This window comes from Podarcis raffonei, chromosome 2 (assembly GCF_027172205.1).
Source record: "Podarcis raffonei isolate rPodRaf1 chromosome 2, rPodRaf1.pri, whole genome shotgun sequence".
NCBI classification, from domain to species: domain Eukaryota; kingdom Metazoa; phylum Chordata; class Lepidosauria; order Squamata; family Lacertidae; genus Podarcis; species Podarcis raffonei.
Window position 1 is genome coordinate 20,945,675 of NC_070603.1, and position 27,802 is coordinate 20,973,476.

At 44.6% G+C, this 27,802-nt stretch overlaps 1 protein-coding gene across 1 annotated transcript; it reads right to left on the minus strand.

The window, feature by feature from the left end:
- Positions 1-97: 97 nt before the first annotated feature.
- CRLF3 (cytokine receptor like factor 3) lies at positions 98-27,732 on the minus strand. Its single transcript, XM_053375180.1, has 8 exons — positions 27,530-27,732; positions 18,405-18,612; positions 17,042-17,129; positions 16,002-16,179; positions 13,633-13,855; positions 12,685-12,817; positions 5,635-5,747; positions 98-4,394 (listed from the first exon to the last, which is right to left on the minus strand). The coding sequence occupies exons 1-8, from the start codon at positions 27,638-27,640 to the stop codon at positions 4,135-4,137; spliced, it is 1,314 nt and encodes a 437-aa protein (XP_053231155.1). The 5' UTR covers positions 27,641-27,732; the 3' UTR covers positions 98-4,134.
- Between the last annotated feature and the right edge of the window lie 70 nt (positions 27,733-27,802).

Below are 27,802 nucleotides of genomic sequence, written 5' to 3' on the forward strand. Positions count from 1 at the left end.
ACCGCCGACCTTCCGATCGGCAAGCCCAAGAGGCTTAGTGGTTTAGACCACAGTGCCACCAGTGTATAGTAAGTCAATAGTAATGGAATAACACTAGTCAAGCAGATGGACAAACTTTTATTAAAAAGTCATAATACAAAGTACGTATGCTGAGGTAAATAGATACAAGTTTTATAAACACATTCCCTTCCCAACATTGTCTCCCGAGTTTTACCTTAACACTGTATGGGTAAAATGTCTTCCAAAGGACCAAATACTTGTAAGGTATTGTTAAAGTACAAAAATATTGCAAATGTATTGGGAACCTTCCCCTTTTACATATATTTTTCACTAGCGAAGCAGTTTATCACTGGTCAATTGCTAGGTGCCTTTAATCTCCATCAAGCCTTTTGGTCCTTGTATCCGCTTTATTGGTAAGCTTTCAAACCAATATTTTGCACACTGCTGCTGTTCCCAAATACAACTCATTCACACATGCTCTCCCCCCCACCACAAAGGATTATCAATCCTAGGTAAACTCCCCCGCCCCCCCCCCCCCATATGTGACGAGTCAGTCAATGGTAGAAAGGCATTTGGGCTAAATGAAAGCACCAGAACTGGTAAAACATTTATTTATGGGGCCAATGGCTAGCTTGCCCTTTGCCTTTTCCTCATTTGGGAAAACAGGGTTGGAAACTACTGTTGCAGGAGTGAAGCAGAGCAACTTCAGCTACCCACTTCTGTCTACAAGTTTTCTATGAACCAAGCACTGCATGCATGGACTTCTCAACTCCCGTCAGCCCCAGGCAGCACACCCAGCGGTCAGGAATGATGGGAGCTGTAGTCCCAACAGCATATGGCAGGCCACAATTTTCCCCATGTGTGCCTTTGTGGAAGGCAGCACAGCCGCCTCCTGGTCAGAGGCACATTTACAAGCTCCAGTTCATCTATAACACATTCTAGAGCAGCGGTTCTCAACTTGTGGGTCCCCAGAAGTTAGACTTCAACTCCCATCATCCCTGAGCTCTGGCCTTGCTAGCTAGGGGTGATGGGAGTTATAGTCCAACATCTGGGGACCCACAGGTTGAGAAAGGCTGTTCTAGAGGGAGGAAGTGGATTCCCACCTTCCAGTGTATATATCTCATGTACACACACTTGACAGCTAAATGTGAATTGGTCTTTGCCGTCACATTTTCCTACGTAACAGCAGGGTGACATCCAACAGCAATGGCCTGATCATGCAACAGGATTTCCCCAATGTGCCCTCAAAATCTTATGGGAGGTTTAGGAAACAGATCTGGAGGGGAAGGCGAGTTAGCCACCTTTAACATCTCATACAGTGGTGGTGTTTGCTCCATTTCAAGTTTGCAGAGCTCTGCTAGCTTACATTAGATTTTACTATATTGCCTAGTTATTAGAATTGCTCTAATGTAGCTCATGCCTTAATTGTGATTCCTGCATTGCGAGGGAGTTGGATTAGATGATCCTCAGGGAGGGGGGTCCCTCCGAATTCTACGATGCCACCTGCGTTAACATGAGTAAGGCAGGCTGCTTCCCTGAGTGCAAGGGAAATATACTGGCATGTGGCACAAGAGAACACGACAAACCCCAGCTTTTTACTTTGAGGCCAAGGGAGTGTCGGGGGGAGCCTTTCGCTTGCAAAATGTCAACAGCCTCTGTTCCGCAGAGCTGTTGGGCTACGGAGAAGGTGGATGAACCTTTAGCCCTCTGAACTAAAACTCCCATCATTCCGGGACACTGGCTATGCTTGCTAGTGCTAATGGGTGTTGTAGTTAGCAACATCTGGAGGGACAAAGGTTCCCCACTAGTAATTGCCTTAAGGCTTCAGGACAAGGGAGAGGCCCTAACTTGGTGCAGCAAGGAGATATTGCGACCCTCTTAGGCTCCAGTTTAAGGTCACTGGAGCTCTTGTGCCAGCACCCGAGGTCTCGGCATCAGTGTAGCCCTAGAGCAGCTGGGATATGCAGCAAGGTGCTTTCCTGTTTTTCATCAACAACGTCTTACTTTGTCTCCAACAGGATGCTGTGGTAAGCAGCCTTTGGCTGGCACTGAACAGCTACAGTTTGTGACAGGACATGTCTGCAAGTAATACTGGTCTGTACTGTATTTTAAACATGAAAAAGGGCATTTCACGTCACTTGCATGTTTGAATTTGCCTAAGCAAAGGGTGGGGGGGAGAGACCTTTGACCTTCCAGAGCTTCCTAAATTACAAGCCACATCAGTCCCAGCAAGTATGGCCAATGACCAAGGCTAGTGGGGGTTGTAATTCAACAACATCTGGAGGGTCACACCTGGCCTAAACTATCATTAGACCAGGTGCTGTTGGGACTACAACTTCCGCCATCTCTAGCTAGCAGAAGCAATGCTCAGAGATTATGGAAATTGTCTGAAAACAGCTGGAGACCCAAGTTTGGGAAACCCCGGTTGAGTGTACAACTGTGCCACACAGCAGTTATTCCCTTTTTAATATCACTACCCTGTCTATGCACTGACCTTGTTACATCAGCAAAATAATAAAATCCCTGATAGATGATGCATTTACAGACACCTTTGACTACATGGTACCTTCACTTCAGCATCATTCATGTAGCACGCTATCCTAACTAAGTTATTGCAGAGTTGTTCTTTGAACTCACGGATAGGCAAAGCAACGATGTATAAGAATGCTGGTTAATTCTGACTGCCACCTACTATAGATTCCCACCCACCCACCCACAAATGCTCAGAAGTTCTACAAAACCTCCTTACAGAATGAGGGTAGCCTAATTCTTTCAGCAGAAGGACGCTGTTGAGGTCAACCCACTGACAGCCATGTGCCAGAAGTGGCCAACACAGTCACTAGCCATATATCAGACATACCCTCCCCTTCTGCTGATCAGCAGAAAAACAGGGCGGGAAGGGAGAGACAGAGATCTTTTCAATAGCATTTTTCCTGATGGGAGTACTGGGCTAGGAGAGGAACATCTCCTAGATCAGGACTTCTTCTTTTCCCTTGTAAAAAATCTCTTCTTCCTTTTGGGAGCCACCACTCCAAGAAATGGTGTGTTCCCTCTCAGAGCCTCTAGATCAGCCATTCTCAACCTGTGGGTCCCCAGATGTTGGACTACAACTCCCATCATCCCTGAGCTCTGGCCTTGCTAGCTAGGGATGATGGGAGTTGTAGTCCAACAACATCTGTGGACTCACAGGTTGAGAACCGCTACTCTAGATCTTCCTGCAATGGTATCTTAGCCAGAGGGGAAAGAGACACTTCTTGAAGGTAACCAAAATTGCCTGATCTTAACAGGCTGCTGCTACACATGGCTTCCTGGGCAGGGTCTGCCCTACAGGCTGGCCTCCCCTACTATAGAATTTCCCCTGGGAACATGTGACGTCATCTTGGTAGAGGCACTTTCTGAAGCAGGAGGTAATAATAAAGCCCAAGTTAAGTATCAGCCATTCAATGGGACTCAACTGGGCACTGCATGTTCACTGTTGGAAAGCTTATCTCTCCGTCCTGTACAATACTTTTGAATAAAAACCAAGGCACACAGGTAAAGAGATGAGACCGAGGTACTGCATGTGGGGAAACAAATACTTCAGCTTGCTGCAGTAAATGGGGGAGCAGGGTTCAAGAAACGCTAATGCCTGGGATCCAACTGACAAAAATGAAGCATTTGCTGAGTGTATGCCCAGCAGCAGTTTACAGTACCGTACTCTGATGAATAGGATAAGCATACAAGGAACTTTGGTCCATAAACCCTGAGCCAAAAGAACAGCACTTTAGCAAAATTGGGCTGTTCATTAAGCGTAACCACACAGATGGGAGCACAGTAAAAGGTTCAACTCTGACTTTTCCTCCCTTAAAATTAATAATAAAAAAAATAAGAATAATAATACAAATTTGATAGCAACAGTGAAGGCTTACTCCCCACCTCCCAGATTACTCAAACACACCATCAGTATTTTAAACCGTATCCAGTAAATAGTTCAAGTAATGTTTATCACATCGGCAGGTTGCGTTAGGGGGCTCCCTCCTGCACAGACTCACACCAGTGTACTCAGAGCCTGCACTAGTTAATCGCTGTATCACCAAGTCCGCTGGAGGAATGATACAGTTTAAAACAATCAGCATCATTTCAGAGGTGGAAAAGTTAGAACACCAGCACTTTCCAGCCCGGATAGGAGAACGAACACCCAAAATAAAGAGAACCGCAGGACTGATCGAGTACCCAGTCAAAGACCACTTCCCTGTTGTTGGAGCCAATCGTCACTCTGAGTTTGAAGTTCCCCCCTTCATTATTATTATTGGAAGGGCCTAAATTCACAGCTTCGATGTCAAACGTCACAGCTGATCCTGAAGTAACCGCAGGCAACTGGTTTGTCATCTCTTTTCCGTTTACAAAGACAGCACCTGGAACAGGTAAGGCAAGAAACATGAGCTTTCATGGACAATAATCAACTAGACATGAAAACCCAGTAACGTCTGGACTGTGATCTGACTATTCTATCCTCCTCTGCAGCCTTGCAAACAACTTTATAAAGGTTATTAGGCCAGCAAGAAATCAGAATTAATCGGTCCAATTTTTATTATTTCTTTATTAAAAAATTTTTAAGTTTTCCATTTTAAACCAATTAAAACATTTCGAATCACACCAAATCACAAAAAGCCAAATACAGATGCCAAATTATATATATTTTTGGCATCTGTATTTGGCTCCTGCAGCCAATCGGAAGCCACACCTTGGTTTTTGAATGGTTTCGGGGGTCAAATGGATGAAGTTTGAGAGCCAAGGTTCCACTGTATTTGCAAGTCTGTTCTCAAGAGCCCTACCCTTTGCTCCATAATGCGTTGATTTCATATAAATTTCCAGACTGCTAGCCATGCTAAGTCTCTTGGAGTCCTGCAGCACCCTAACGACCAACACATTTATTAAGGCATAAGCTTTTGTGGACACAGTCCTGCTTTGTCACGATGCACGAAGTGAAATGTTAGTTGGCAGGTAAATAATGGGGAAAACTGTAAGGTGGGAGTTGAATGCCATTGAGAGGCAAAAATGGAAGTCAGCGATAATTAAATGTGTGTTAAATAGGCACACTTTCTGCTGAGGCTATCAGCACCCAGGGACAACCCCTCCATCATGCTCCAGCTGAGAGCCACTGCTATGGATATAATGCTAAGTTATATTGTATTTCAGGCATAGGCAAACTCAGCCCTCCAGATGTTTTGTGACTACAATTCCCATCATCCCTGACCACTGGTCCTGTTAGCTAGGGATGATGGGAGTTGTAGTCCCAAAACAGCTGGATGGCTGAGTTTGCCCTATGCCTGTTGTATTTGAATGAAGCTGCCTTGGGAGAAGGTTGTGCCCTGAAGAGAGACTTATAAATTTCCCATTGCTGTTTGGAGGTCACCAGGTTGGGCGATAGCTCCCAGATTCTTGAAGCTTCACCTTCATAAGCAGGATATAAATTTTCCGAAATAAAAATAAAACGAGTAAGTTCTAAAAATAAACAAATTCACAGTTCTAAGGTTTTATATAGTTCTGGAATTTGTAGACTATATTAGAGGGCAGAAGAGGGCTATATCTGGGATAAATCAGATTATTTTTCATTTAAGAAAAGTTGTGCAAGTGAATTCTTGGGCAACCCACCGTTGGTGCTCACGCAAACTGCTTTATCTCTCTGCAGGGAATCAGCGCCATTCTGCTGCGCCACACAAACACCTATACTGTCTTTTTTGTCCGGCTGACCGACTGTTTCAATTCTGAGGAGAAAGTCAGATGCATTTTGAGGTATTAATATAAATTGTACCAGTTTTTATCAATGATAATGCATGTTTCTTATGGTATCAGCGCACACCCACACCCGGAAAATTATGGCAACAATGTTGACGTTGACGTTTGCCTCAGTTCATCGGCAGTAAATTGGTAGAGGGAACTTTATTGAGGAATCTGTGGCTCGTTGGAACGGCTGCCTCTTTGTTAAAGTGGAGCAAACTAAAGCAAAAAAAAATAAAAATCATAAAATCTCTCTAGGTGAGGGTTTGCCCATTCATTCTCAGCACATGGAGCCACACTATGTGCAACTCATTCAACACTGAAGTAAACTGGCAAAACTGCAACAGCTCAGGGTGTAAGCTGATCCAATGTATTCATGGGGTCATGTGCCATTTTGGATATAGGCACATCTAAGAATGTTGAACCATCACACAGATAAAGAGATGACATTCAAAGTGCTGAGGGATCACATTAGGAAAGAGACACAAATTATTATTACTTATTAATTAATTAAATTAAATTTTGTATACTGCCCTATTAAAAAAAAAGATAAAGGACCCCTGGACGGTTAAGTCCAGTCAAAGGCGACTATGGGATTGTGGCACTCATCTCGCTTTCAGGCTGAGGGAGCCGGCGTTTTTCCACAGACAGCTTTCCGGGTCATGTGGCCAGCATGACTAAACCACTTCTGGTGCAATGGAACACCATGACGGAAACCAGAGCACAGGAAATGCCGTTTACCTTCCCGCCGCAGCAGTACTTATTTATCTACTTACACTTTTGGCGCACTTTCGAACTGCTAGGTTGGCAGGAACTGGGGCAGCGCAATGGGAGCTCACCCTGTCATGGGATTTGAATCGCTGACCTTCTGATCGGCAAGCCCAAGAGGCTCAGTGGTTTAGACAACAACGCCACCCGTATCCCATGAACCCTATACACTATATCCGCAGGTCTTAGGGTGGTTCTCAGGATAAAATGACGATATAAAAACACAAAATACATACTCAAAACAAAAACAACCCAATATTTGGCCACATCATGTTCCTAGACCCCCAGGCAAACAACCACAGGTGCTTTTTTTTAATATTCTAGTATTCTTACAGTTTTAGACAGTTTTTTTTTTAATTTAAAGAAAAACAACATTTTTCGAGTTTTAATTAGTCTAGTATTCATTCTGATTCGAGTTAAATAACCCATTTATCTTCCCATTTCGTCAATGCGTCATAAGCACAGCTATGTGAAAACACTGCATTATCCTTGTTCAGAGGGTTATTAATGGGGAAGGGCAGACATCATTCTTTTTCCCCTTTCAAAAAAATCCCCACTATTCATGGAAGAATGTTATCTGGCTGACCAATGAGACAAAACACCTGCAGATTGGACCTATGCAAGAAGAGGAGCACATTTACAGCCCTGCTTCTTGCCGCTTAAACATACCAGGGGAGTTGTAGACATTGATCATAGTGGCAGACATAAAAGAAAACACACCAGTTTATTTTAGAGATGACGCAATTTCCTATAGCCTGCAATGAAAGCAAACTGGATATGGAACATGTGTCGAGCGATAAGTATCGCTTGAAATTTTCAGGAGGAAATTACATTTGTTTTGCTTGCTTTATTTTTTTTTTAAAAAGGACAGGTTGGGCAATAATGAGTTGCCTGTCAAGACATTTTGAGTACAGCTCAAAATTGTAGCTATATTGCACTGCGAATACTCCCACCAAACTTTCCTGTCTCCCAAGAGCTAAAAATGTGTGTTGCAAAATGGGGGGCAGAGTAGGGAAAAACTAAATCTCTTCCATCTGGAAGCAATCTAGCTCTCTTTGGAAAAGCAAACCCGAGAATTACAATCAGATTTTGTCAGCCAATGTTGTTGTTTTTTTAATGTTTTTTTAAAAAAATACTATTTTAAACTTCTGCACTTATTTATGGCCATTGGTTCAGATGTGCTTCAAAGTGAATGTTCTACATTAAACCAGACAGCATTGTCTACTCTTGCAGGAGCTCTCTAGGATCTAATGCAGGCAGAGAAGAGTTTTTTCTAATTGTTGTTGTTTGTTTAGTCATTTAGTTGTGTCCGACTCTTCGTGACCCCATGGACCAGAGCACGCCAGGCACTCCTGTCTTCCACTGCCTCCCGCAGTTTGGCCGAACTCATGTTGGTAGCTTCGAGAACACTGTCCAACCATCTCATCCTCTGTCGTCCCCTTCTCCTTGTGCCCTCCATCTTTCCCAGCATCAGGGTCTTTTCCAGGGAGTCTTCTCTTCTCATGAGGTGGCCAAAGTATTGGAGCCTCAGCTTCAGGATCTGTCCTTCCAGTGAGCACTCAGGGCTGATTTCCTTCAGAATGGAGAGGTTTGATCTTCTTGCAGTCCATGGGACTCTCAAGAGTCTCCTCCAACACCATAATTCAAAAGCATCAATTCTTCAGCGATCAGCCTTCTTTATGGTCCAGCTCTAATTACCTGTTCCTTTTAACTGGAGATGCTGGGAGCTTCTGCATGTGAGGCATACAGTCTATGACTGACCTATGGTTTCTCCCCAAGTTGTGGGGGGGGGGAGGCAGGGAGCAAATATGGACATAATAGCATTTCATTCAGTTAATTAACTACTCCCACATGGAACGCTACTGTGTTTGGGGAAGGATGGCTCTAGAAACTGAGTTGATGTCAAAGAGCTGGCCGGCAATAAATCACACCGTTCTAACTTAACTCTTTATTAGCAAAAACACGACCTTCACATTTCACCCTTGGCTGAGCATCAAGCCAAATGAGCACAGCAGCTCATCCCCAGTAGGCCTTGCCCCATAATTCAGTTGCCGAGACTGAAACTCCCCACCTCCCCACAGCCATCTAAGTCACCTCCTCTCCAGGGCTTTCCCCCAAGCAATCAGACTGCGCCTACATGCTGTCGCTCCACCTGTTTCAGTCCTCTTCTGGTTCTGGGATACCAGCGGGGAGGGAAGCTTGTCAAAGCACAAGTGAATCACAAGTCACCTGACTCAGCGCTGCCTCTTGGCCTCCCTCCTCCTAGTCTCCTGTGTCAGCTTCTGCCTCTGATTCTGGACTTCTCTCCGTCACTGATTCTCCCAGCTCACTAAGCCCTGTTACCTCTTCCTAGTCTTTCCCCTCTTCTCCCTTTGACCACTCATTAATGTCCTACCCCCACCCCTGGGCTCTGAGCCTTCTTCCCTTGGTGGTTGACGCCTCCCACCATTCCTCTGAGTCCATGACAGGTAAACGCACCAGTCCATGATGGATGAACAGCAGGGGCTGTAAAATGACTGACATCACACTTAAGTAAGACCTCTGTCAAAGCAATGCCTGAGTCAGGAGACGCATCCGTGGAGGAATAATAAAAAAGAGTGAGCCTTCTGGGTGAAAGAGCTCTGAGGCAGCGTGTTGTTTGAAAACATTTCTGTCCCGCTTTTCTGTTTAAAAAGCATCCAGGGAAGCTTGCGGCAGCAAAATGCATTTTAAAAACAGCCCACTCCTACTCCCACTGAAAGGAAGGAACAGTAGGCAGAGAGGAAAAACACAAAAATGAGGGGAAAGAAAATGAATCCACTAACGCCCTTAGGAAATGAAAAGGTTACTACAGTGGTACCTTGGGTTACAGACGCTTCAGGTTACAAACTCCGCTAACCCAGAAATATTACCTTGGGTTAAGAACTTTGCTTCAGGATGAGAACAGAAATCGTGCAGCGGCAGCAGGAGGCCCCATTAGCTAAAATGGTGCTTCAGGTTAAGAACAGTTTCAGGTTAAGTACGTACCTCCGGAACGAATTAAGTACTTAACCTGAGGTACCACTGTATTAAAAATTTAACTTGGAACAGTCTAAATCTGTGAGGTGGGCGACCACAAGAGAACACGAGCAAACTGAATCTTCTGCAGTGGCTCCACGACTTTGGAACTCCCTGCTAGTAGAGCTGCGGGAGGCAGCTGCACTTCAGCCTTGTTGCAGTGCCTTAAAGACTCGTTGGTTTTCACTGGCCTCCCCAGAGCAATTTTTTTGTCTCGCTCACTGGATGGAGGCAGAAATCTCGTTATGCTGTTGAAGTTCTGAGCCTGTTTAATTTTCGGCTTTAGTAGTAACTGGTATTTTATACCTACAGTGTTTAACGGTTGCTTCATTTTTAGGGTTGTTAGGCCGAAGAATTGATGCTTTTGAATTATGGTGCTAGAGGAGACTCTTGAGACTCCCATGGACTGCAAGAAGATCAAACCTCTCCATTCTGAAGGAAATCAGCCCTGAGTGCTCACTGGAAGGACAGATCCTGAAGCTGAGGCTCCAATACTTTGGACACCTCATGGGAAGAGAAGACTCCCTGGAAAAGAGCCTGATGTTGGGAAAGATGGAGGGCACAAGGAGAAGGGGATGGTTGGACAGTGTTCTCGAAGCTACCAGCATGAGTTTGACCAAACTGCGGGAGGCAGTGGAAGACAGGAGTGCCTGGCGTGCTCTGGTCCATGGGGTCACGAAGAGTTGGACACAACTAAACGACTAAACAACAACAACAATTATTTTAAAAACGAAAGAAAAACAACACCCTACCTTTCTCTGATCGTGGAACTCAAAGCAAAGCTATGCAGGGGTTCCAATATGATAGCCCATTCAGGCGCTGAACAGACCTAGACTAAGCTCAGCTCCAGCAAGGCGGCTGCATTATGTGCTCTCAGGAGGTGGGAATGTGGACACTCTGACGGAAAGTCAAGAGGGAAGGAGGGCAGCCACAACCAGGTTCGAGACCTGGGTGCAGCAGCCAGGCAGGTCCACTCCTGGGTCCCCACCCACTAGCAGCAGAAGGCAGGAGGATGCAAAGTAGGGCCTCTGCCGATAGCCTACCAGGGCCAGATGGAGCTGGTTAGAGCAAGTGGGAAGCCTATTGAACAAGGCTTCCTAAAGCTAAGCAGCTGTGTAATCAGAGACTAAGTCTCTTACCCTACTAATAGCAACTGGCACCAGGGCAGTTCCACAGTGGCCCTTCCTTGGCCCAAAGAGCATCGCCCTGGGGACAGGAGCTGTGCCGAGATTTCTAATATCGTTGTCCCAAATTAGAAAGTTTAAGTCTGAAAGCCAACGTTGCCCAAGCAGTTGGGAGGTTCTGCTGAAGTCAGCCATCCGTAGCATAGTTGGACCTATAATTAAGGGGGAGGTGGCAAATATTGGACATAAATGAACCAGCAACTGCAGCTGGAATCTTTGCAACAGCTCCAGTGGAACGGGTGAGCTCCTCTGCCAAGGGAGGAAATGACTAGATAAGGGATCACTCAGGACAATTTAGGGCACAGTGGGCTTCAAATATCTTTGAATTAAGACTGATGGGTGGGTGGGTGGGTATGGTCCGTCTTGGAATCTAATGAAAGAAGAACGTGGAGAAAAGCTGGACTGCAGACGCCCCACCTCTGCTCTGCCCCCAGTCTGCACCACTATTTAAGAGAAGCAGCAGTGTCGGGGATCTCTGAGGGTCAGCAGAGTGCAGCCCCTTATCCACGCCAACCCTTGGCCTGTGTTTGAAATTAGCCAAGTCCCAGGCGCATTTTGCACCTAACTAGCGGCCACTTGTGGCCAAGTAAAGATTCCTGGGTGCCAGGATGGCGCCTGACCTCTCCACCATCTGGAGGTGTATTCCTGGGGGTCCTTGGATCTTGACTGTTTTCACACACTAATACCGCATGCTGTAGAATTCTACCGGTTATATTTTATCTGCACAATCGGAATGAATTTCAGGAACCAAAATGCATTTTTCTGTGCAGCCTGAGCAGGAGCTGTGAACAACGTTATATTTAATTGTTGTGGCTTGTCTTCACTTACCCCATCCCACTGCCCCACTCACAGTTGTGAAGAGTATTCTCACATTATGAGAATGTCACCGTTAAGAAAAAGAGGTTGGAACAGGCCAGTATATATATGTGGACTGTCCCTGGATAAAGTTACTTTTCTTCTTTAAGTCCTCAAAGTTCTTAACCTAGCTCAAGGTTGTCATCTGATCTAGCCAGATGTTTAACTGAGAATCAATCACAGTCAGTCCATCATTTGGAAAAGAAAAGAAAAAGACTTTTAGAGCCATCTTGCCCCCCAAAAGCAAGTAGACATTCCAATTTGGCAACTGTAACCTTGGTTTAAGGAGCCACATGGTGCCTAGATTATATATCTTGAGTTTCTAACACTGCCCTTGGTGCTACAGGTTTGCCCCTTTTGTGCTCAAGTAATGCTGGGTAAAATAAGGCAACGGTTAGGAATGCTGGGTAAAATCAGACAATGCATCAAACTGAGTCAAAACAGCAGGTGGCCAGATCTCTCAAGGACATAGCTGTCAACTTACAGATTTGAAAATAAGGGACCAGCAGCCTCGAAAATAAGGGATGAGCAGCCAAAATAAGGGAGTTTCCAAACACGGGTATGTTCAACTTCTGAGTCCCTCCGAGCCAAAGGCAGAAAGCCCAGCCAGCAGCCAAACGAAGCCTCGAGCGGTGGTTCCCACAGCGCAGCAACCCGTCAAAGGGGATGCAGCAAGGAAAACCACCGTCACCTCTCCGCTGGGAAGCGCTGAGCAAAGGCGAGTCCCCAGGCAAAGCAGCTGATTTGATCGGCCCAAGGCATGCAAGCTCCACCCCCCCAGTCATTCTTAGACTCCTTATTGGGTGAGCAACGCAGCCAAGCAACACAGTTGGAGCCTCCCTCCTCCCTGGCCGGCAGGCAGGGAGGGAGAGGAGCTGCTTCCTTTGAAACCCGGGGAAATTAAGGGACATCATCAATAAGGGACAGCAGCGGGACACAGCGCTGGGATAAGGGACTTTCCCGCCAAATAAGGGACGGTTGCCAGCTATGCTCAAGGAAGAAAGAAACAAATGCAAGCGCACACACAAAATCCTGCTGGGGAAAACATGCTGTGGCACGTTAGCTAAGCAAAATGACTTACCGGAATGTCAATGTCTGGCCGCAATAGTAGGTTGGAGCCCTGGAGTACAGCACCCCGCCCACTTGTGAATCATTTCGAAGCGCAATGTTTCTTCGGCTGCTTAAGCTGTAGCCTTCAAAGCCAGGCGTCCATTCTAACAAAGGAAGTGCAAACAGGAACTAGCATGCACGTGTGCATCACTCGGAGGTGCAAGGTGGCCGTGCGATGCAACACAGCCTTCCCAGGATGTTGGGACCCCAGCTCACCACCCAAGAAAAGAGGGGCTGCAGCTCTCATGTTTAGAGAACATTTGTCTGCACTCTAAAATGGGAAGACTGCATTATTTTAAAGTTGGGGTGGGGGTGGGGACTCCACACCAGCAGCGTTACAAAGATGGCAAGTCTCTGTTCCTAAACACACCTACATCCGGACCCAGATACGTCCACTCATAGAGAAGTCCCACTGGAATCCAACTGAGCAGGATCCAACTGAGTCCTGTCGGGGGAAGTCCTCTGCAAGTCCTTGCATCAATTGGGCATCAAGATGGTAATTATATTAATAATGACCCGAAAGACCTACGTTGGCTCCCAGTACATTTCCAAGCACAATTCAAAGTGCTGACCTTTAAAGCCCTAAACGGCCCCCATCGTTCAGCCTGGACACTGAGGTCCAGCTCCGATGGCCTTCTGGCGGTTCCCTCACTGCAAGAAGTGAGGTTACAGGGAAACAGGCAGAGGGCCTTCTTGGTGGTGGCGCCTGCCCTGTGGAACGCCCTCCCATCAGATGTCAAGGAAATTAACAACTATCTGACTTTTAGAAGACATCTGAAGGCAGCCCTGTTTAGGGAATTTTTTAATGTTTGTTTATGTTTCCGTATATGCTGTAAGCCGCCCAGAGTGGCTGGCGCAATCTAGTCAGATGGGCGGGATACATATAGTAAATAATAATAATAAATGCGAAAAATAATACCGTGGGGCACCAAGGTGGAACGACCAGTCTGAGAAACACTCCACGGGCTCCATTCTTGGCGGCCATCTCCTCGTGCACAGACCCTGAACTGGTAATCGACATTGGGATCAATATGGAGCACTATGAATTCTGTGTCCGAGCCGACATACACATCTTCAAAGTGGCTGGCCGTACTCTTACGATACTGGAGCCTGTAATCTTGTGGCACAAAGTCCTCATCGACCTGAAACAGAGCCCAGTTATTGGATTAACACACTGCCTTTAATCTTCCTCCAATTCAACTATCTTGCTAGCTCTCCGAAGTGCAACGTTGTCAAGGTAATATTGTAAAGCAGCAACACGTTATTTTTGCTGGCTCAGGGTCACACGGGTCAGGAAGTCCTGAAGAAACCTCTCCCAAGGGGAAGGAGGGCAACACAAGCTCTCATATCACAGCAGCGAAAGGAGAAAAATCTCAGCGCTAACTGCATTCTGCAGCAAATAAATAAATGAAAATTTGGGTGCCCAGAAAGTTCAATTGTGTGTTCTGAATAAAATAATGTACAGATAATTACGCAAACTGATGTTCGATTTGCAAAAGGGACTTAGCTTGCATGTTTCATTTGAACTCACTCTTTGTAATTTTTGTGGGGGGGGAAAGAAACAGGTATGGGGGCTCAAAGAACCAGTTTAGACAAGCATTCCACTGAACTTTAAACTATCTGATCCAACTGTTTTAATTGTATTTTGAGTCGGTTTAATTGCTATGCTTCTGAAAGGGCTGGTTTTTACTGTATGGTTTTTAATGATTTATTGAGGGCATTGTTTTATTGTGAAATTTAATTATGTTGTGTTTTTAAAACACAAAACAAAACAAGTAATTTATTTTATACTGCTTAGAAGCTATTTTGGCATGCAAATGGCATATAAGTAAATAAACAAACAACCTGTCAAGTTTCAGAAGGAAAAGGACGGAACAAAGGAGAATGGCAGTCAAGAATGGCAAGAAATCACAAGGAAGGGAAAAGGAAGCCATGCAGACCACCAAAGTCTCCCTTGAACACTGGAGTTTCATTGACTGCAGCATAAATCCTGTCGGAGGCAAAGAAGACCAGGAAGCAGCTGGTGACATGATGGTCCTATTTTATTACTGCATTGACTATCCTTATGGAGTTGTGTTTTCTTTAACGAGTTGTTGAGGGTGGTTACTATTGTATTGCATTTGTATCCTGCTCTCCTATACAGCAATGTTATGTGTAATGTTCCTAACCTTGGCCTAAAAACGCAATAAAATAATAATAATAATAATAATAATAATAATAATAATAATTTAAATAAATCAATATGTGAACATTGTAGCTGTATGCAATCATTAGCGAGATATCTGTCTTCACTCACTATGTAGGCTGGCTACTTCTTTTTTTAAAAGCAAAAAGTTATCCAAAAATGCACTGCATATCTGTTTAGGGAACCATCTCAAAGTAGATATTTGTAAGCCACACAATCATGGAGTTAAAAACTGCTACTTGTAATATGAATTCATGAGAAAGTCTTTAATTTGTGGAGAAGCTTCCTGAGTCTATGAAATATGAAGCAATGAAACATACTGTAATTTCAAAAGGGGAATAATTTGGGTCAACGCACAGAGAGAGGAAGAAATGCTTTCTGTACCCTTCTTCTTGATTTTGCTTACAGATGCTGCGACTTAATTTCTGTTTTGCAAATAACTTCAAGAAGTCTGCAGAAACTGTCTAAAACATTCCAAGGCAAAGCAGAAAAAGACAGATTTTTGAAAACATGTAACATGAAGAATATCATAGCCAGCTAATGCTACACCCCACTTACCCAGGAGTAAGCTCCCCTGAATTCAACAGGACTTACTCCTGAGTATACCTGGTTAGGATTGGACTTTCAGTCTATGCGGTCAGAGTAACTGCAAACTGTCTTGCCTGAGAATCAATAATCACAAACTGTCTTAAAGGTAAAGGGACCCCTGACCGTTAGGTCTAGTCGCAGACGACTCTGTGGTTGCGGCGCTCATCTTGCTTTACTGGCTGGTCATGTGGCCAGCATGACTAAGCTGCTTCTGACAAACCAGAGCAGAGCAAGGAAGCGCCATTTACCTTCCCGCCGGAGTGGTACCTATTTATCTACTTGCACTTTGTGTGCTTTCGAACTGTAGGTTGGCAGGAGCAGGGACCGAGCAACGGGAGCTCACCCTGTCGCAGGGATTCGAACCGCCGACCTTCTGATCGGCAAGCCCTAGGTTCTGTGGTCTAACCCACAGTGCCACCCGCTTAAATGAAAGTGATTAAAGTGATTAAAGCACAAACAAAAAGAAAGTGAGTGCATATTGGAGACTGATCTTGAAAAGGCTCTTTTCCACCCACCTTGCACCACTTAACAATGATGCCCCCAGGCTTTTCAATCAGGTCTTCTATCTGTATTGGTGGTCGAGATGCTACTGTCCCATGGTTAAAGATCTGATTTCTCACTACTGTAAGGAGAGAGTCATCCAACTGGGCAGATAAACAAGGCACATCAACCAAGGATGGTACTTCTGGCAAACTAGAGAGAGAGAGAGAGAGAGAGAGAGAGAGAGAGAGAGAGAGAGAGAGAGACTATTCAGTACTGCTAGTAACTTGATAAGCAACTGTTTTCAAAGAATCAACAAAGGTTTGGCGCTCTTGATTTGATTACAAAGACAGGATTTACAAGAGAGTGCACATGTATTTGATTATCTCCACAACCTCAAAAAGCTTTTTACAAAACCCAAAATTTAGCCTACTCGAGTTTCACAGTAATCTCTTCTGAAATCCAGGCATTTCAAATGATGACCAGACTGTGCTTTGAGTTGGAAGGTTAAATGCTGCTATGAACACCAGTCTTGCTAGTTCATGTACTAACAGGCCAGGGAAGTCTAAACTAGCGTTGCCCAACCTTGCACCTTCCAGATGTTCTGGACTACAGCTCCCATCAGTCCCAAAACATTTGGAGGGCACCGGGTCAGGAAAGGCTGGTCTAGACTGTACCTTTTTTTAAAAAAAAAGAGGTGTTTCTCATTCAGATCAACTGTCCTAAATTAGGGAAAGGGAGCTCTAAATCAACCCTGACACCCATTATCAGCCAGTCACACAAGTATGAAACTTCCACCCTCAATTCATGGCTCTTACCCAGGGTCAGCAAACTTTTTCAACAGGGGCCTGGTCCACTGTCCCTCAGACCTTGTGGGGGGCCAGACTATAGTTTGGAGAAAAAGAATAACGAATTCCTATGCCCCACAAAAAACCCAGAGATGCGTTTTAAATAAAAGGACACATTCTGCTCATGTAAAAACACATTGATTCCTGGACCGTCCACAGGCCGGATTGAGAAGGCGATTGGGCCGGATCCGGCCCCCGGGCCTTAGTTCGCCTACCCATGCTCTTACCTATCCAGCTGAATATGCAATGCCTTTTTGGTAAAGCTGCAAAGCTTGTCACTCTCCTCCCCTGTTACACCATGGATGACAGTTTCTCCTGGAATAAAAAATAAAAATAAAAATTAAGAGGTTCCTATTGACGCTATTCCTATTGGTGCTGTGGTGTAAACCACTGAGCCTTGGGCTTGCCGATCCGAAGGTCGGTGGTTCGAATACCAACGACAGGATGAGCTCCTGTTGTTCCATCCCAGCTCCTGCCAACCTAGCAGTTCGAAAACACATCAAAGTGCAAGTAGATAAATAGGTACCACTCTGGCGGGAAGGTAAACGGCGTTTCTGTGCACTGCTCTGGTTTCGCCAGAAGTGGCTTAGTCCTGCTGGCCACATGACCCAGAAGCTGTGGACAAACACTGGCTCCCTCAGCCAGTAAAGCGAGATGAGCGCCAAAACCCCAGAGTCGTTCACGACTGGACTTAACTGTCAAGGGTCCATTCCCCCTTTTCTTTTTTATTGAGAAAAGGCAACCCTGACCTGGAGGCAGCAACTGGACACATGCAACATTCAATTCTGCATCAGAAGGTATTTCTACAACAGATGTAATGGCTCCAGAGGCTAGGACCTGATCCAGTGAATTCAACTTACAAGAAATGAGATTACAACTAAACTTCAGGAAGAACTTTCCAACAGTAAGAGCTGTTTGCCAGTGGAACGGACTCCTACGAGAGGTGGTGGACTCTCCTTCCTTGGAGGTTTTTAAGCAGAGGTTGGATGGTAATCTGTCATGTATCATCTAGTTGAGATTCTAGCATTGCAGGGGGTTGGACTAGATGGTCCTCAAGATCCATTCCAACTCTATAATTCTATTGTAGAGAGCCCATCCGGTTTGGGGAAGGAAGGCTCCAGCATCCTTTCAGAGGCCTGGTATCTCCTTCCCAAAGCCAGAGAAACTTCTGCCTTGCTGAGGTAGGGAGGTGCGATCTGCATGCGCTGAAAACATGTGTGAAGGGGGTTTGCAGCAGCTAGTCCCACCCCCTCAACAATTATGTGTGGGGGGTGTACCAATAAGAGACCCTGCATGCTTGGTAGTCATGTGGACAGGTTCCAAGTGCATAATATCATACGTGCATTCGGTTCCTTCCACCCAAGGGAGGAGCCAATTGAGATTCTACATCGCTTGGAGGTGTCTTGTATGTTTATAGTGGTACCTAAGCAGGAGCAGTCAACTGTCACCTAAGATGCAGGGGGCATCATTGGCAGAGGAGTGGGGCAAGACAGTATAATCCCTGCATGCGTGCTGTAAACAAGTGAGGGGTTTTGGGGGGGAGCCCCCATGCTCAAAAAGAACTGGCATGCTTTTAAGATAGCCTCCTACCTTCCCGGAGGAGTTCATCAGCAGTGCCAACACCCTGTTCTATTAGCTTTCGGCACTCGTCCAATGGTTTGATGTTCTCCTCTTCAATGGCATCCACTTCTTGTAGCAAGGACACCAACCGCTCATCCAGAAGCTTCCTCAAGGTCCCTTTCAAGTCGTTAAAATGCTGCTCAAGTACATCCCTTGTCAGTGCCGCACTCTCTTTGATCTGGAAGGAGACAAAAGGCATGAGAAGCCGGGCCAACTAGGGCAGGGCCAAAACCAATCGGGCTCTTGCCATTCAGAATTTGTTGTACCTTGGTTTTTGAACAGAATGCGTTCCAGAAGTCCGTTCAACTTCTGAAATGTTCAAGAAGCAAGGGACAGCTTCCGATTGGCTGCAGGAGCGTTCTGCAGGAGCGTCCTGCAGCCAATCGGAAGCCGCGCTGGACGTTCAGCTTCAGAGGCAATGTTCGCAAACCGGAACACCTGCTTCCAGGTTTGCAGCGATCGATTTCCAAGTTGTTCGTGAGCTAAGCTGTTCAAAAACCAAGGTATGACTGTAGTAACATCACAGGGTGCAGGAGAGCTCTCAAATCCATGTAGTACAACAGAGAAAAATTACAGGAATACAATCATCATCATCATCATCATTAATTTAATTATTTATACCTGTCAGAAAACGAGAATGAACAGCCCAATCGGTATTCCTAAATCTAAGAAACAAGGTCTCCAAAGTAAAAACCACTTCCCCTCTCAAAGTTACGGTTAGCTCCATGGGGAGGGAGGAAGAGACATATCCCCCCCTCCCCAGGCAGTTTACTGGCTGGATTGGGGAGCAGGGCTGTAAACACATTTGTAAGCACTTGGTGAGACTGCAATTTTATTTATTTATTTTCATAACCCATGTTCTTGAATACACAGACATCCTGACGTTTTGTGCTGATCCCTACAAACTGTTTTAACAATACGATTTAGACTGGAGAAATGGAACAGGAGGGTACAGCATCTCCCCCTCTTGTCGCTGCAATTGAACTTGGTGCTCCTTGCATCCAATTTAAAGTTTAAAAAAAGAAAACAGGAAAGCTGATTATAGGTCTTCCCACACCACATCTGGCTTAGCCTGTGGATGTCACTTGGCATCGCTCATCAAAAGGATCTGCACTGCAATGGGGAAGCAGAATGACTACGACAGAATTAGGCGGAACTTCCCTCCAGAATTCCGCACATCCTTGATTAACAAAACAGAACAAAGCATCTTGCTTACATTAAGGAGAAAAGCAGTGTGGGCAGTTTCTGTCCTGAAAACCAGGCATAAAGGAGGGGAAAGAGTGATTGGGCACAAGCTATTCTCATCCATTCCAGAAAGGTTCACTGCTGCTACCCTCATTTAATCAACAGCTTCATGCAATCAGTAATGCACCGATGCAAGGAAAGAGAAGCCAGTGGTGCAAATTTAAAAATTGGCACTAATTGTACGGCAACGTGCCTAATTTATGCCAAGCAGAGCAGCCGAATTTCAGAACAGACTTTCTGAGAGCAATCACCACCGCAAGATGCCAAAATGATTTTGCAATAACCATTTCACACGATAAAGAATAGCGCTAGTTTGTAAATTTAATCTGGTTTGGAAAGAGAATTAAGCCATCAATCCTGGTCCAGATGGAAAAGTTGTTTAAAACGTTTCTCTCAATCAGAGAGGCCGCAGAGATGTTAGCCAGATGTAACTTCTTGATCTTCAGAAAAACACAGGATGCTCTGCCATTATGTAAAGCTCAACTTCCTCTTTAAGCCACATTCAAAGGACTTTGAAGTCCCCTTGCAGTTAAGACTTCACTTGCTCTTTCAGTGCTTCAGAAAAAAAAGGAAGTATACATAAAACAGAAGTGGCAGGAAAAGGAGAAGGGAAGCACTATTTTCTCCCCTAGATCTTTTAGGCCAGATCCTCCACCATGCTGTGCAAGGCAAAAAAAGAGACATAGGGCCAGGTGGCTGCATGAGTAAACCTCAACTTATCAGCTGGTACAGTATATTATTTATCCAGCACAATAAATAAAGCATCCATGTTAGGGGAACAAACCACTGATGCGGCAACTCAGGACAGCACAACTGCAGTAGTGTAAGGTCTCTTAAAAATTAATCGCATATATTATCCTTCACTGAAACAGATTCCAGGGCTGTTTACAAAGGTTAAAAATAATGAAAGCTACCTTATTTTTTGCTCTATAAGACTCACTTTTTCCCTCCTAAAAAGTAAGGGGAAATGTGTGTGCGTCTTATGGAGCGAATGCAGGCTGCGCAGCTATCCCAGAAGCCAGAACAGCAAGAGGGATTGCTGCTTTCACTGTGCAGCGATCCCTCTTGCTGTTCTGGCTTCTGAGATTCAGAATATTTTTTTTCTTGTTTTCCTCTTCCAAAAACTAGGTGCGTCTTGTGGTCTGGTGAGTCTTATAGAGCCAAAAATACGGTACATTCACATTGGAATAAAAAGAATACACTTTTTTAAAAAAGTTAGCAAAGGAAACAGTTCAAACTGCATATAAAATGCCTGGGCAAGGAAAAAAAAGTATTTACAGTGGTACCTCGGGTTACATACGCTTCAGGTTACATACTCCGCTAACCCAGAAATATTGCTTCAGGTTAAGAACTTTGCTTCAGGATGAGAACAGAAATTGTGCTCTGGCGGCGTGGTACTTCAGGTTAAGAACAGTTTCAGGTTAAGTATGGACCTCCGGAACGAATTAAGTACTTAACCCGAGGTACCACTGTACTTAGGTCAGGGATGGGCAATCTGGGATCCTGCAGAGATTGTTGGGAGTCCAGCTCTCATAAGCCTCAGCCAGAATGTTCTCCAGAGTTCAAGATTTCTTCCATCAAGCAGGCAGTCACACAAGGCGGTCTATAATACAGCCCCCTCCATTTCTATGATTTTATGAGCAGGCACTTGCATGAATGAGCAGTTGTGCATGAAGAGGGATGCAGCACGCAGAAGCAGAGTGGAGAAAAAGTAACATCCATCAATTGTGTCAGGGATCCTTTTTGCACTGGTCCAATACTTTGGCCAGAAAATGCAAGTACTGTATCTTATTCAGAAAGGTGATTGCCAAGGCTAATCAAAGAACAGGATTTTGATTAAGAACAGGATGCCATCTAAGATGCCAGCTTGCCCCGGCGTAAAAAACACTGCCTGCAGGCAGCTACATTTGATTAGAAGAGGCTTCTTGCTTGGACATCTGGGGCAAGCAATAAGTGTCTCTAGGCTACAGCTCTGAGTTGGTTCTGTTTTCTCTTATTTGGGCCACAAATGATAACCAAAAGCCCATGTGGACAGGTGTTCTATCTAATATTGTGGACCAGTGAGTTATGTGGACTTGCTTGAAAACTTGGGTACCGGTAACTATACTGCAAATTCATGTTTTTAACAGAATATCAATACAGTGGACGCGGGTGGCGCTGTGGGTAAAAGCCTCAGCGCCTAGGGCTTGCCGATCGAAAGGTCGGCGGTTCGAATCCCCGCGGCGGGGTGCGCTCCCGTTGCTCGGTCCCAGCGCCTGCCAACCTAGCAGTTCGAAAGCACCTCCGGGTGCAAGTAGATAAATAGGGACCGCCTACTGGCGGGAAGGTAAACGGCGTTTCCGTGTGCTGTGCTGGCTCGCCAGATGCAGCTTTGTCACGCTGGCCACGTGACCCGGAAGTGTCTCCGGACAGCGCTGGCCCCTGGCCTCTTAAGTGAGATGGGCACACAACCCCAGAGTCTGTCAAGACTGGCCCGTACGGGCAGGGGTACCTTTACCTTTACTTTACTTTTACAATACAGTGGTACCTCAGGTTACATACGCTTCAGGTTACAGACTCTGATAAACCAGAAATAGTACCTCGGGTTAAGAACTTTGCTTCAGGATGAGAACAGAAATCATGCTCCGGCAGTGCAGGAGGCCCCATTAGCTAAAGTGGTGCTTCAGGTTAAGAACAGTTTCAGGTTAAGAACGGACCTCCAGAATAAATTAAGTACTTAACCCGAGGTACCACTGTACTAAAGGCTCTGTTGTCCTAGGATTCCTGGAGAATGTTAGTCACAGCTTGGACTAAGGAAGATGAGGCCAAGAACAAGAATGCTCCAAAAAGCACAAGGTTATTCACAGTGCCCAAGCAGAAGCAAGTCATTTTAAATTCAATGAGACTGACACCCAGGCATGTGGGTAGATGGGTGCAGCCCCAGTTAGCTCCTTGGCTGATCTTAAATCTCCCCAGTCCAAGTTCAATGTTATAACCATTGCACCACACTGGCCCTTGACATTCTCCAGGTTCAAATCAACACCTGGCCTTAAAGTCAACATATGGCTATCTCACTGCCTGAACAGCATCAACAATGGAAGTAACTACGCCGATCCACCTACAGTTGTTTGGATTAGAGAGATTAGATGCACAAATACAAGGTCAAATAGCATCTGGATTTTGCAGGAAACATTTATCTGGCACTAACAGAAGACGTTGGCAGCAACAGGCACCAAGAGTCTGAGAAGTTTTAGAGATAAGCAGTTGTAGTTAAATATTGCCTTTTCTGCGGTAAAGAGAGTGCCATGAAAATATTGGCTAAATGAAAGCAGTTACAGTGGTACCTCGGGTTACATACGCTTCAGGTTACATACGCTTCAGGTTACAGACTCAGCTAACCCAGAAATAATACCTTGGGTTAAGAACTTTGCTTCAGGATGAGAACAGAAATTGTGCTCTGGCGGCGCGGCGGCAGCAGGAGGCCCCATTAGCTAAAGTAGTGCTTCAGGTTAAGAACAGTTTCAGGTTAAGAACAGACCTCCGGAACGAATTAAGTACTTAACCCGAGGTACCACTGTATTGGCTATTGCTGGAGGCGCAGAACTAACAGGCCAACAAGACAGAAATAGACAACAGTCCAAGAAGTTTTGCTTTCATTTACCAATCAAATTCTGGAAGATTTCACTTCTGAAATTAATCACAGTTTAGCGTGTCATCTGAATCCTAAATTCTGGTTAATGTTTAAGCAAGGGAGCTTCATAGCACCCACCACCTAGCATGCCCAAGCTTTCCTTTTACATAAAGGAATCAGTTTTACTCAATCTGCCCTGACTATCCAACTGTGGGAACTTGAAAGACATGCACATACATGCTCACAAAATTATGGCTTTGGAGCCAAAGCTTTAAAGAAAAATTACAGTGATGCATAATGGTCAAAATACTCCACTGCTTCCCAAATGTTGAGGCTCGTGTAAGAGACAGCAGAGCCACCAAGTTGGGTAAGCCTATGGAAGCATTTCAGCCACTATGCTAAAGTTCATGGCTACATAGAAAAATAATTGAGAATGAGAGGAGCATAACGCTTTCAGAGCAACCACTCAGTCTTAGCCTTCCCCTGCCCTTGAGCCACTATAACCCAAATATCAACATGTGCCCTGATAACAACTCAAAGAAATCGAAGCAAGTATTCTCAAAACAGTACTCAGCTTAAATATGCACACACAACACTAGGTTAAACAGAAGGCAAGACCAATAAACCAAATGTTAGAATGAAGTATGTGCAGTACAGATTTCTCTCTCTCGCCTAAACGCTCACACCACCAACGCATGTTTTCAATGTTGCTTACAGTGTGGCAAGCAAGACTGGCTGTTGTACAACCCTGTATGTAACAGTGGGCACTTTTCCAGATTGTACCTTGATGATGACACTGTTACATTGTTCTAGACATTTCCTAAGGCTGAAATTCAACACCAACTTCCTTGGAAGAAAATCCCACTCAAACTAACCCTTTGTATCCGGCTGCAGGTCTTGTCTGCATGCAAGAGTAGCCTAGCTGGAACAGACCACCAAAGATCTACCAAACAAGGAATCCCAAGGAAGCTTGCTAATTACTTCCTAATAGCAACTGGTCTTGTGCCTCTGAACAGGTTGGTTTCATTAGGGGATCATGTATAAAAGACACCAATAGACCAATCCTTCATACTGTTGTCTAATCCACTTTTAAAGTCAAACAAGCCATTGGCCATTCCAGACACAAGCCAGTGGCAGTGAACCCAGTGAGCTGATTATGTTCTGTGAATATTTTTTTCTAAATCAAACACTCTTTCTTCACTGAGAAGGAGCTCCAATCCCTTATTTAACCACGCTACAACAAGGCAGGACATTCTGGATAGGTCAAGCAGGCTTTTGGAAAAGAATCAATGAGTACAAATCTGGCGTAGGAAATGGCAATATTCAAAAACCAGCTGATTTCTGTTGCTGACCATAAGGGGGGCATTCTTGAACAAAGAGATTTCAAAGGGCGCTCCAATGTAAAGCCGACGGATTACAATTTATTAAGAGTTTCTTTTGGGTCTGTACAAAAACAAGAGTTTCCTGTCTCGCTGCAGATATTAATTAACCCAGTATTGCTAAATTGATTGTGTTTCACCTGTCACTTCTGCTATGAAGAGAAGAGTCACTGTGCTTGTTTTTGCAAACCTTCGAGCTTTTATTGAATTGTCCACTATCTGAATTTTTTTGGACTTAATTCCCCCCTAATCTCACCGATTAAAATCCTCCTGCATGTGGGGATAATATTTCATGCATCTGATGAAGTGGACCCTATTTAATGATAAGTTTGTTACTTCTTGCTGCAACACAAACTAAAACGGCTACCTCTGTGACCATTACTACAGTGAGGTGCATATTCAGTGAAATTGCTTTTATAAATTATGTTTGTATTTTATATAATTTCAGAGTTATTTAATTAACCTGGTTCTAAAGAGGCAAAAACGTCTTCAAACATTTGGAAGAGGTCAGCAAGCAGATCTAAGATCTACTTAATTCCTGTCTATTTAAGACACACAGCTGTCTGAGCTCATTAAAAATTAGCTCCTATAGGGGTCATGCTTGCAGTTCTTGATCATAACCAAAACAAGCAAGAACTTCTTTTCAAAATACAAAAAACAATGTGCAGCCAGCTACATAGATATCCATGGATGGAAGCCTCAATGGAGCCCCTTTGCAAGCTTCACTAGGAGCAAGAAACTCAGCTAACTCCCCCCTCCCACAATAGCTATTGCTCTTAGATGCCAAACTGAGTCTTTGACCCAGGCAACATAATGTCCAGTTTTGCCCTTGGCTATGGCACAAGAGCACACTGATGATGCCTATTAAGAAGAAGAAGAAGAAGAAGAAGAAGAAGAAGAAGAAGAAGAAGAAGAAGAAGAAGAAGAAGAAGAGGGGTTTTTGAACAGGAGCTCGGGGCATCTTGAGTTCCCTTACTTTTTTAAAAAAAATCAAATTATTATTATTATTATTATTATTATTATTATTATTATTATCATCATCATCTGCGGAACAGACATACACCCTATACCTGAGACCAAAATCCACCTATACCTGTAATCAATAAAGTTGTGGCCATTTCTGATCCATATCATTGTCCGCTCAAGTTCCTTAATCACATACATATTAATATTTTGCTACCGCCTGCGGGGTGTCTATGTGGGGGGGGCACTAGGCCCATAATTAACTAACTTTCAAGGTGAGTTCCCCCACCTTTTCCCCAGGAAAAAAGCACTGATTATCACCATCATCATCATTTATTAAATTTGTATATCACCCTTCACCCGAAGATTACCAAGGTGGTTTGTGGCATGAAAAATTCAATACGAGAACACCACCACAACATAACCACCCGGCACCACCCCACTTACCATTTTCCCCCATCCCCACTTTCCCCCTCTTTTCTTCCTACAAAAAGAATAAGATTCTGTTCTATCCTATTTCCCCTTTGTTTAAACCAGTTCATGAACCAAGAACTTATACACTGACCACAAATAATGAACCATAGGTTGTTGATATTACTCCATATTTATTATGCTATTTTTTATGACATACAAATGACATGAGAAAACTTGGCATACTTATTTGTATAACATTATTCTTGTTTTATAAAACCCTATAAAAAGTTATTCAAAAAAAGACGAGAAGAAACTCAAGCAACATTGGATAAAATTTATAGATTATGTCAAAGAACACTGTAAATATGTTAAAAGATTAGCAGGATTGGTGTAGCATTTATGAAGTAATTTGATATCTTAGTTAAAAAATAAGAATTAAAAAATGAATTGGAAAAGTAATTGTATGCAAGGGGAAGAAATGCAAAAATAAAATAAAATTGGAAACCGGGGGGGGGGGGGGCGGGGAAAGTCAGACAAGATGAATTTGGTGTCAAGATGAATGGGAAAGTGTTGGTATCTGAATATCTGAATAAGTGTGCATGGACACGAAAGCTTATACCCAGAACAAACTTAGTTGGTTTCTAAGGTGCTACTGGACAAATATATTTTATATATATATATATACACACACACACACACACATACACATATATAAACATAAACATACACACACACACACACAGTGGTACCTAGCCTCGAGTTACATACGCTTCAGGTTACATATGCTTCAGGTTACAGACTCCGCTAACCCAGAAATAGTGCTTCAGGTTAAGAACCTTGCTTCAGGATGAGAACAGAAATCGTGCTTCAGCGGCGCAGCGGCAGCAGGAGGCCCCATTAGCTAAAGTGGTGCTTCAGGTTAAGAACAGTTTCAGGTTAAGAACGGACCTCCGCAACGAATTAAGTACTTAACCTGAGGTACCACTCTGTGTGTGTGTGTGTGTGTGTGTGTGTATATATATATATATTTAAAGCATATATATATATATATATATATGGAAGTACGTTGCTTTAAAAATCTTGGAAAATATAATAATAATAATAATAATAATAATAATAATAATAATAACAATGTTATTCAAAAAACGAAAAGAAAAGAGAACAAAAAACACAACGCAAAAACCCAGAACAAACTAATAAGCCCCGCCTAGCAAACACGTTTAAAAGGATGTTCAAAAAAGCCAAAGAAATAGCGAGAGAGAGAGATAAAAACGTTTCCTCCTGGCGCCCTCGGGAGGAGCAGCAGCCGTCGCTGCAGAGAAGGCGCAAAAAGCCCTGTCAGGAGTAGAGAAGGGGCAATACCGACACCATACCGAATTGCCCCGACCCTCGGCAGGGGTATCTCAGTTGCAGCCTGAGAGGGGCTCCGCAGCGCTTTCCCAAAGCTCCCGGTCCCCTTCAGCTGCTCCACCCGCCCCCGTTACCTGCTGCCGGGCCAGCTGCAGCCCCTTCAGGCGCTGCTGCAGCTCGCGGCGGTAGGTGCGCGCCGCCTCGACGCTCTCGCGAGCCTCCAGCAACAACGCCTCCGTCTCCATTCCGTCCCCGTCGGCGGGGAGAGAGAGAGAGAGAGAGAGAGGCTCGCGGGCCGCGGGCGGACCTACTGCTGGCAGCGGCCTCACACCCGGAAGCGGCCCGCATCCGGGCACCCAGCGCCGTTGGCAGGCGCAGGAAAAGGGCGGGGTTTGGGGGGGTTCTCC